Source organism: Rhea americana, unplaced genomic scaffold (genome assembly GCF_003343005.1).
Source record: "Rhea americana isolate MKP2758 unplaced genomic scaffold, rheAme1 scaffold_94, whole genome shotgun sequence".
Taxonomy (NCBI): domain Eukaryota; kingdom Metazoa; phylum Chordata; class Aves; order Rheiformes; family Rheidae; genus Rhea; species Rhea americana.
This window is the reverse complement of record NW_028187133.1, coordinates 431,231-441,794: the sequence shown is the minus strand read 5'-3', so window position 1 is coordinate 441,794 and position 10,564 is coordinate 431,231. Positions and strand designations below refer to the sequence as shown.

General features: G+C 37.1%; 1 protein-coding gene across 5 annotated transcripts in view; it reads left to right on the top strand.

Moving 5' to 3' along the window:
- Positions 1 to 10,564, top strand: part of PHF3 (PHD finger protein 3) — a 50,912-nt gene that overhangs the window by 21,468 nt on the left and 18,880 nt on the right. For all 5 annotated transcript variants that reach the window (XM_085324888.1, XM_085324890.1, XM_085324891.1 and 2 more), the window contains 5 exons: positions 2,413 to 2,737; positions 4,034 to 4,205; positions 6,508 to 6,661; positions 6,781 to 6,937; positions 7,812 to 7,928. In XM_085324888.1, coding sequence (XP_085181014.1) covers positions 2,413 to 2,737; positions 4,034 to 4,205; positions 6,508 to 6,661; positions 6,781 to 6,937; positions 7,812 to 7,928 — 925 coding nt within the window. The remainder of the gene's footprint in view (positions 1 to 2,412; positions 2,738 to 4,033; positions 4,206 to 6,507; positions 6,662 to 6,780; positions 6,938 to 7,811; positions 7,929 to 10,564) is intronic.

Below are 10,564 nucleotides of genomic sequence, written 5' to 3'. Positions count from 1 at the left end.
TTTTTTTTCATATCTCCAATGCTTTACTAGTATTTTCTTGCAGTGGTGCAGATTTTTTTTTTTTTTTTTTCATATCTCCAATGCTTTACTAGTATTTTCTTGCAGTGGTGCAGAACTTGTCTTACGTGTAGCATCCTCTTGTGGACCATCGTAAYTGTGAAATAGGCACTCTTGCTGTATTTTCCGCAGTGTAACGTTTGGCTATAGATTCTCAGGAGCAGTCATCTTTGTGTTAAATTCCCATCACTTCCTGTTGTGTTAATAAATACTATAGTATTGTGGTAAGACCATCAGAAGGAATCATCCCCTAATGTGACCAGCTTCCTGTATCTCTTCATTTTGCTGGAACATAGATCTGCAAAGATGCAGGTGTTGATGAAGCTTGAAGAAACCTGTGCCTTTTATAGTTAAAAATACAGATAGATCCATATTACTTGTTAGTGAGGAACAATAATAATAAGGTACTTGTAGGTCAGTTAAAATAAAAATGAGAAAAAAATAGATTTAAAATGGTTTCTTCAAATCTAGTGAACAGCAACGTAGCAATATAAGCTAGGGAAGCTGGATATGATCTTTTTCTGAAACCTCTGGAGCTTTAATGTTTCTCAGACTCATTTTGTATCAATAGAGTCTGTCTACTTTGATAGAATTTAGTCTTGATTTATATGGGGTAAGCAAGGCTGAAACATAAGATTTCAAAGTTTTATGGTTAGATGGTAGGATTTTTGATGTTTTGAGATACCTGTAGTTTCTTGACTACATTAATGGCCTCAAAACAATCTTGAGTGTTTACATCTTCAGTTCTGCAGTGAAGGAGAATGAGAGTTTCTTTAAGCACATTTTTAACATTTTTAAGGTCTTGCAAGTAGGTAAGTCAGCAGATAGTTAGCAGATCCTAAACTTAATAGGAACATACATGCATAACTTAGGAATCTTTCCTTAGAATCTTACAGAAGGGATTTATAGGATATTGCATCAAGAACAGGGTTTGTGGTTCAATGACCAAGCATTTAATTGAATTGCTTTTAAATTAGCTCTATTTTCTATGGAATTTAACAATCAAGAATTCAGTAAATTACTTTTCAGTATTAACAAACAAATCACGCTTTTCATAATACTTCTGCTGTCTTTCTGGATTTTCCTCAGCCAGATCAAAAAAATATATGTTTATATAATATGAAAAAAGGGAAAGATAAGTGGRTAATGCAGGAGCTCTTTCTGCTTCATTGGAAAGCAGATCTTGAGTAGTTGYGCCACGTTCATTATTGGAAGAAAGGGTTGTAAAGATAATTACTACCAATTAGCARTCTCTAGAAATAGATTTACTAAGGTGTTTAACCTGTCTAATTTTGAAATTCCCCCTTTTTCCAAAATAGTTTCACTGCGAAATTGTATGTGATAGGTAATATTAGTACCTAATCACACTATCAGCTACCTACCTATTACCAAAATACTTCAGCAAAATAGTTAGAAGTTACAGTTTTACTTTAGACTCAGTGATATTTGCAATACTGAAAATACTATATGTAAAAAATTTTGCTTTYAACATCCTTTCAACAACAGCAGTCTCGAAGTGACTGCGAGATGGGAAAATATGCTCTAATCAATATTCATTTCAGTGTTTGAAATGTTCCTTAGATAACTCTCAAGCATCAAATACCAAAGTCAGAGCTGAGAGATGCTAAAGTGGCATGTATCTTAGTTTTCCTTTTTTTTTTTGTGTGTGTGTGTATGTACATATATAAAAATATAATACAGTATCAGTACTAGCTAACCATATGAACTGTAACTGAAGCAGAACTCATGGCCACAAATTCAGCAGGAAATAGAATAAAATGCAACTTTTTGTAAATAATTCAATGGTCTAAGGAGTATGATGCGAAATTCCTACTCGTTTATAATAGCTTTAGGTTCCTATTGTGGTAATATTTCTCAAAATGCTTAAGCATCTCTTACTTCTGTAGAAGATTACATTGTGTCAGTTGTCAATACATTTCTGCTATAAGGATGACGATCATGTTTGAAGGAAAATAAGGGTAATATGCTCTTGCAAGAAAATTTCTTTTTGAATCTTGTATTTGCCAGTTTTGAGAGCTTTCTTTTTTTACATCTCAATTTTTTGAATTGTACTCTGGAAAAAAAAATCCTGTTGGTAGGAGATGGGAGACATTATAAATTCTCAGTGAGGTTATGATACTCTCTTGGACTATTGTGGCCCAAAACCTATTTCTTGGGGAGATCATACCATGTCGTAAGGCTGGAGCTGGATGTAAAGCTACAAAGAAAATCATTTATCAGGTAAGAATGAATTGCTGTGATGGACAAACAAAAATAAGTATGCTGTTTTCTTTTTAAGTTGATGTGTGTTCTTTTGTAGTCTCTACACTGATTTATATCTTATTTTGTTTTCAGGTTTATGGTAGGCTGTGGTAGATGTGATGATTGGTTTCATGGGGATTGTGTAGGACTGAGTCTGTCACAAGCGCAGCAGATGGGTGAAGAGGATAAAGAATATGTGTGTGTGAAATGCTGTGCTGAGGAAGACAAAAAAACRGAGTCTTTTGATCAAAATATACTGGATACTCAAGTGAAACTTGAAATCCATAGAGAAGAAAGAACAATGGAATGTGAAAAACCTGGGGTGTCAAAGCAAACATCTACTTTTAATCCAAGTGTCACTGAGAAAACAAAGCAAGCAGAGGACACAGTGAAGCACAAAGTCAAAATTTTTAGACGGGTAAGACTTATTTAGTGTTTGAAGTTCTTCTAATTATTGGGGGTTTGGGTTTCCTCCCCACCTTTTGTCATTTAAAATACCAATGCTTAATAGTATTTCAAACATTTTCCCTCATTTTTGTTATTTAGAATAAGATGTGAATCCAGTCTAAAACTTGTGCATTATCTTCAGAGTAAATTTATTTTTTAAACTGATTYGACTATTTTGAGATGAATATTGTTGTTAAACTCTTGTCTTTTACATTTGACAATTGTGTGAATGATACGTATGTATATCTATTTAAAATAAAAGTAACTCAAGCAAAACACCATGTTCAGAAACAACTCATAACCCTTCTTGCCAGGGAAAGAACACATGAAAAATTTAATAGATGAGACTTGCACGTTAATTTGCAAATCCTGTTAATTAAATTTAAATCTTAGTTCCTGTTTGAAGTTTCTGATATCAGATGTTAGCAGTGAATGGTCACTATTATAGCTACTAGCGTGTATGAGGCTTAGTAGTAGATTGACTTTTTTATTATTATTATTATTATTTTTTTTTACATAAGTGCTATCTCGAAGGACTTACGTAGAATTTTGGAAATAAAGTGCAGTACTTCTATTGGGCATCTTTCAATAAGCTATATTATATAGAGCACAGATCTTTGACCATTGATTTAACCTTAGATTTTATGTAGAAGAAAATATTTTCTTTTTAATTGCCATCTTTCTACTTTTTTGTCTTATTCTACTAAATAAAGCAAAAGCAGTGAGATGACTTGTTTTTGTTATACTTCAGCAGAGTATTTTAGTATATAGTAACATATGCATCATGATTTAATCATCAGTGATTCTTTTTACCTTATCCTTCTGAATAATATTATCATAACTCTGATATATAAACCATTCTGTATAATTTTGACCGAAGATTGTTTTTTCTGGTCACATGTGGCTTCCTCTACATACRTGACTAAAACTGGATATGGGATGTTCATTGATATTCCTGAGCTTTTTAAATACCTGAAAGCATACAGTTGTTTTCAACGTAGAGCTTAACTGAAAACTGCCTGTGTTGTGTTGGGCCAGTTTTTTGAATAGGTTGTTAAACAATATTTGGCAGTAATTTGACGGATGGTTTAGTAACATTCTAAAAAGTATTAATTAATGTTGCATGCATCCAGGGATTTCTACAGTATTAACTATATGTAGAAAGATAGATATAAATAAAAATAATAATTTGGGAAGAATGCATGGTGATTACATAGCAGTTCATTGCAGTGTTCAGTAGCATGCTAATGTGCAACGTTTATTTCAGGAATCTGGTGAGGGGAAGAACTTGTCAGAATGCAGAGACTCTGATACTAAAAAAGGGCAACATGTTGCTACTCGGAAAGCATCACAGGCTGCTATACCTCCTCGGAGGTCCTCTGAAGATAAAAATGAAAAAAAAGAGTCCCCTAATGTGGTTGAAAAACACTCAAAATCAGGTAAGTGAGGTTTGAAGAAGTGCTGCACATGGTAATTCACGTGCATGTACAATGAAGCATGAGGACTTTCTTTATAATATCAATTTCTAAACTACATTTCATAGTGCAAGTAATGGTGATCTGGAGAACTGTTTGCCCCCATGATGTTCAGGATCTTTATTTTTCATATCTTTTATTTATCCGGGAAACATTTCCTGTGTAGATGTTTCCTATTTGAATCGGATAAGATACCTAATCAATAATGGGAGAAGAGGTTCACAAAGATATCTCTTTATTAAGCTTTATTTCATACTGTGGAAACAAGATACTCTTCTATAAATGCCATAAAATATTCAATGTATGTAAGTGTTTTAATTGCTATATAAATAATATTAGACTTGCTGATTTTTTGGGGGCCAAATTGGTTAATTATCTCAGAATTCGTTTCAAAAGGTAGCACTATATTCCACACTGAACCATCAAATTTTCATTCTTAATTTTATTTGAAAGGCTGAAGGGACATTTTTCTCTGAAACCTCCCTCTCCTGTCCTCCTCCTCCTCTTCCCTATTCCCCCTTCCAAGAAAGATTATGTATTTTATGAGATCACAATAATGTGACATTTTCATCATTTAACAGAAATCTCAGAAGCACAGCTAGTGCTTTTTTGTGTCAGAGAACTACATATTTAAATCCTAAACTTAAGCTCTGATTTCTTGTCTAAATAAAYTCTGCTCCTAAGAGAGATCTGTAGAGTTAATTATAAATCTAAAAGTAAACCTGTTATACTGAATAGTATTCTTCAGAGTTCAAATCTTTTTATTCATCTTTGAAATTCTCAAGAGTCACAAAATACTTGACATCTTTTCTAACTGCAAATTGCATGGAGTAAAATAAGTTTTTGACATCTGTGAAATCATTGAACTGTTCTAAAATATATTAAATGGATTTTACAATGAAGAGTTTGCAACAGCTATTAAAGATTATTTTTAAAGGGCTTCGCAGCCTTGTTTGGGACAATCAGCATAAAATTGTTAAGCRGAACATTTATCTTAATCTTTGATTACTTTGAATGATGTTTATAGCAGTGATGTTTATTGCTAGCATTGCCCATCATTTCCCTGTTATGAGATTCTGTTTTCCATTGGCTGAAACTTTGCCAAAGTTAGCTGGCACGTGGAGGCTTTCTATTTCCCCTACTCCCTCAGGCTGCATTTTTGAAAAGGCTTCATTGCAGTTCTTCATCTGCTTCTGAAAGGAGATAAGCAAAAAAATATATTGATATGTTGACCAAACAAAAGTATTATTAGGGCTGCGTTATTGAACAAATCTAGCATTTTCATATGTTAGTATGTATTTTCATGTCACAGAGGAGAAGAATGGCAAATGACAGTATCACCTCTGCACCACCTATTTAGTGAAGGGTGGGAAGATAGTCACATTAACAGGCATTCATGATCCARCTGCATAGTTTGCCCAGGGGAAAAGAAAATTTTTGTGTTAGCTATTTGAAAATGTAGTCAGTATGTGTCTAGTATTAATGCATTTTAAGTTGCACTCAATAGGCAAAAGTAATAGTAAAGAAGTGTTTCTTTTTGCCATCAAACACACACATTAGATCTTTATCAGGGTTCTTTTTTTTCATTTTTCAGAGTAGAAAATGAAGGTTAATATTGTTTCTTTTCCTTTGATTTCTTAAATGGAAAGCTACTGCTCTAAATAAGTGGTACATTTAAGTGCTGAAAGATAGGAGCTGAATTAATTTTTTAATAATTGTAATTGGATTAAAAGTTGCAATTATTTGTGAGACAAACCTTACAGTGGTTTTGTGAAAGAGAGTTGTCTGAGATGAGTAGCTAAAATTATTAGAATTTAAATAATTTTCATGGCTAGCGGGTTCAAAAATCCTAATTTTAATGAAGAACTCTACTTCAAAGTTTAACGTGCTTATTGTAGTAAGTGCTTTTCAGTATATTATTTCTCAATTTACTTAACTGAAAAAATAATCTATGCTTTCACAGAAATTCAGATCAAGCTAATAAGCATTGGTCATTTTGTTTTCTTGGCTTGGTGTAGAAGGAAATACATTAAGCCAAAGAGTTACAAAAGTCCTATTCCTTTCTGCTAAGGAAAGTGGGTTTTTTTGCCCCCCTGTATTAATCTACATAATACAAAAAACAAAACCAAACAAACAACACCGTGAGTCCGTTCCTTCTTCTTGAAGTTAAACTCTTAGCAGTTTAAAACTTCAAGATATCCCATAACAATAAGTGTTTACATCAGTGGCTAAGTAGTTTAAGACTTTAAACTCTGTGTTTTGATAGGTGTTCATGAGAAACAAGAAACTAAGAAAAAGAAAATTGAGAAAGGAGGATCAAGTAGTACAACACATCTGCCAGCTGTGTCAGCTTCAAAACCTTCTGCTGATCAGATAAGACAAAGCGTCAAACAATCTCTTAAAGAAATTCTCATGAAAAGGTGTGTGTGTATAAAATATTAATTTATGTTTTTCTTCTTTAAGAAAGATTGAGGGTTGGAAAAATAGGTTTTTGAAAGTAGTTGTTAATTTTTCCACTTTCCCTTGTGTTCTCTCACAGATTGACAGACTCCAATTTAAAGATACCTGAGGAGAGAGCAGCAAAAGTTGCCACAAAGATAGAAAAAGAACTGTTTTCTTTTTTTCGGGACACTGACTCAAAGTATAAGAACAAATACAGAAGTTTAATGTTCAATCTAAAAGATCCCAAAAATAATGTATGTATTACTTGTATATAATATTTTACAAAAATCTTTCATTTGCAGTAGATTAAAGGAAGTCGTCTGCATAGATATGTTAGTAATCCTTTCACATTTTGTTTTCTTATTTTTTTCTAAATGTTTTCTCATCTCTTTGACTTAAGTGTTTTTATTCTCATGCACTCAATATTCTCTCTGTTCATTTCTCCTTCTTTACTTGTCATTTATTCTTCAACTCTTTGCCACGCTCTGCTTTATAATAGGTTTTCAAAGTGAAGTGGATATAGCTTGCTTGTTTTAAATGTTTGTCTTTCCTATTGGTTTTTATTTTTTCTGTAAGAGTACTTCCTGTGATTATTATTTATTTATTTWTTTTTTTAATCCAGAAGCTTTTCATTGTACTTTTCGTATGGAGATTTCTCAAATTTGGTCCTTGCTCTGTTAAAAAGAAAAATTGTCACTAACTGCATCACGTTTATGCTTTTCAGGAGCCTTCTTTTCAGCATCAGAGTTGGTTCATCATCCTCCAACTTTTGTCTTTTTATCAGTTGTTCTAATCGTTTTTACTGTGGTAGAGATAAACTCACTTTCTCTTTTGGAATAACAGTTAATTTACATCTGATCATTAAGCATTAACAAATCTTGTCTTCATATACACTCTACTATATAGAATAAGCAAGGGGCTCTGGATTTTTTTTTCCTTTTAAAGAAGAATCTAGCAGTGTTTCCTGGAGTGTGAAATAATTATGAGCAACATCTAATTTATATAGCTGTAGATACCAACATCAGGAGAAGAGTGTATTGTACATTCTTTCTCTGCTGTCTTTCCTACTTGACTATTATTAGAAGTTTTGTTTTGATAGCAGTAGTTAACTTTTCTTCTTTCTTCTAGATATTATTTAAGAAAGTGCTTAAAGGAGAGGTTACTCCAGACCATCTAATAAGAATGAGCCCAGAGGAACTGGCTTCCAAAGAACTGGCTGCTTGGAGACAAAGAGAAAACAGACATGTGAGACTTGTCAACTTCTATTTCGTTGGCCATCTAAGTATATTTAACTCTTTGTTTTTGGGCTGTGTGCCTTTAGAAAGGCCAGAATGCATGTTGCACAAAGCAACRTTAGTCAGGATGACTCCTGTATTTTATTTAGTATTCAAGAAACAAAGGGAGATTGTTGGTACGTTTATTGAGATGTGGTAAATTCTTGCAAGAAAGAAATCCATGTATTTTCTCTTGTCATACAGCTTTGTTGTTGCTCGCTCTTTTGTCTCGAGAGTGAAGACATCTTTGTCTCACATTACTTCCAACAAGATTTTAAGGCTCCAAAAGGAGCATTATAGATACCAATCTCTTGGTAAGGGAGAGAGCTGTCTTCTTACAGACCAGGCCTAACTGAAGTTTCTGTTGTTTATAACTTATGTACTATCAGAGTATGGCATTTAACCAACCAAGAAGTAAATCTAAGGCTGAAAATTTGACCTACCAGTCTGAAAGACTATCTAAAAGAAAAAAAAAATATGCATACTATATGAAATTTATTAGGTTAGTTTCATAAGCGTAACTTTTCTCAAAGCAGAAAGTCATGTTGTCATAGAATCRTAGAATCAGTAAGGTTGGAAGGGACCTCCGGAGATCATCTAGTCCAATGTCCCCGCTCAGCAGGGTCACCTAGAGCATGTTAGACAGGGTTGCATCCAGGCCAGCCTTGAAGATCTCCAGAGAAGGAGACTCCACAACCTCCCTGGGCAACCTGGGCCAGGGCTCCGTCACTCTCACAGGGAAGAAATTCCCCCTCACAGTCAGGCGGAACTTCCTGTGCTTCAATTTCTGCCCATTTCCTCTTGTCCTGTCACACGGGGCAACTGAAAAGAGTTTGTCCCTGTCCCCCTGACACCTTCCCTTTAGATACTTCCACACATTGAGAAGATCCCCCCTCAGTCTTCTCTTCCCCAGGCTGAAGAGGCCCAGCTCTCGCAGCCATTCCTCATCAGGCAGGTGCTCCAGCCCTCTGATCATATTTGTAGCCCTACGCTGGACTCTCTCCRGTAGCTCCATGTCTCTGTTGTAGTGAGGAGCCCAGAACTGGACACAGGACTCAAGATGAGGCGTCCCCAGGGCTGAGTAGAGGGGCAGGATCACCTCCCTCGACCTGCTGGCAACACTCTTCCTAATGCACCCCAGGAGACCATTGGCCTTCTTGGCCAAAAGGGCACATTGCTGGCTCGTGGTCAACTTGTTGTCCACCAGCACTCCCAGGTCCTTCTCTGTGGAGCTGCTCTCCAGAAGGTCAGYCCCCAGCTTGTCCTGGTGCCTAGGGTTATTTTTCCCTAGGTGCAGGACTCTGCACTTGCCCTTGTTGAACCTCAGGAGGTTCCTCTCCACCCAGCTCTGCAGCCTCTCCAGGTCTCTCTGAATGGCAGCACAGCCCTCTGGTGTGTCAGCCACTCCTCCCAGCTTGGTATCGTCAGCAAGCTTGCTGAGGAGGCACTCTGTCCCCTCATCCAGGTCACTGATGAATAAGTTGAACAGGATGRGACCCCCAAGTATGGAGCCCTGGGGGACACCACTAGCTGCAGGCCTGCAACTGGACTACACGCCACTGATGACAACCCTCTGAGCTCTGCCTTTCAGCCAGTTCTCAATCCACCTCACTGTCCACTTGTCTAACCCACACTTCCTGAGCTTATCTCAGAGGATGTTATGGGAGACAGTGTCAAAAGCCTTGCTGAAGTCAAGGTACACAAYGTCCACTGCTCTCCCCTCATCTACCCAGACTGTCATTCCATCTGAGAAGGCTATTGGATTGGTGAAGCAGGATTTCCCCTTGGTGAGTCCATGCTGACTATTCCTGATCACCTTCTCCTCCATATGCCTGGARATGACATCCAGAATGAGCTGTTCCATCACCTTTGCAGGGATGGAGGTGAGGCTGACCAGCCGATAGTTGCCTGGGTCCTCCTTCTTGCCCTTCTTGAAGACTGGAGTGACATTGGCTTTCTTCCAGTCCTCAGGCACCTCTCCAGTTCTCCAGGACCTTCCAAAGATGGTGGAGAGCAGCCTGGCAACAACATCCACCAGCGCCCTCAGTCCCYRTGGGTGCATCCCATCCGGGCCCATGGATTTGTGAACGTCAGGCTTSCCCAGAAGGTCTCTGATCCTTTCCTCCTCAACCAAAGGAAAGACTTCCCTTCTCTGGACTTTCTCCCTCACGTCCAGGCCGAAGGATTCCTGAGGGCTGCCCCTAGCAGTGAAGACTGAAGCAAAGAAGGCATTCAGTAATTCTGCCTTCTCTGTATGCCTTGTCACGAGGGCCCCTGCCCCATTCAGCAGCAGGCCCACATTTTCCCTAGTCCTCCTCTTGCTGCTGATGTATTTGAAGAAGCCCTTCCTGTTGTCCTTGACATCCCTTGCCAGACTCAATTCCAGCTRGGCCTTAGCCTTCCTCGCAGCATCTCTACATACTCTGACTGCATTCCTATAATTYTCCCMAGYAGCCTGTCCCCTCTTCCACATTCTGTGTACTTTCTTCTGTCTGAGYTTGGCCAAGAGCTCCTTGCTCACCCATGCAGGTCTCCTGCCCCTCTTGCTGCACTTCTCACTCATAGGGATGCACTGCTGTTGAGGTTGGAGGAAGTGATGTTTGAATA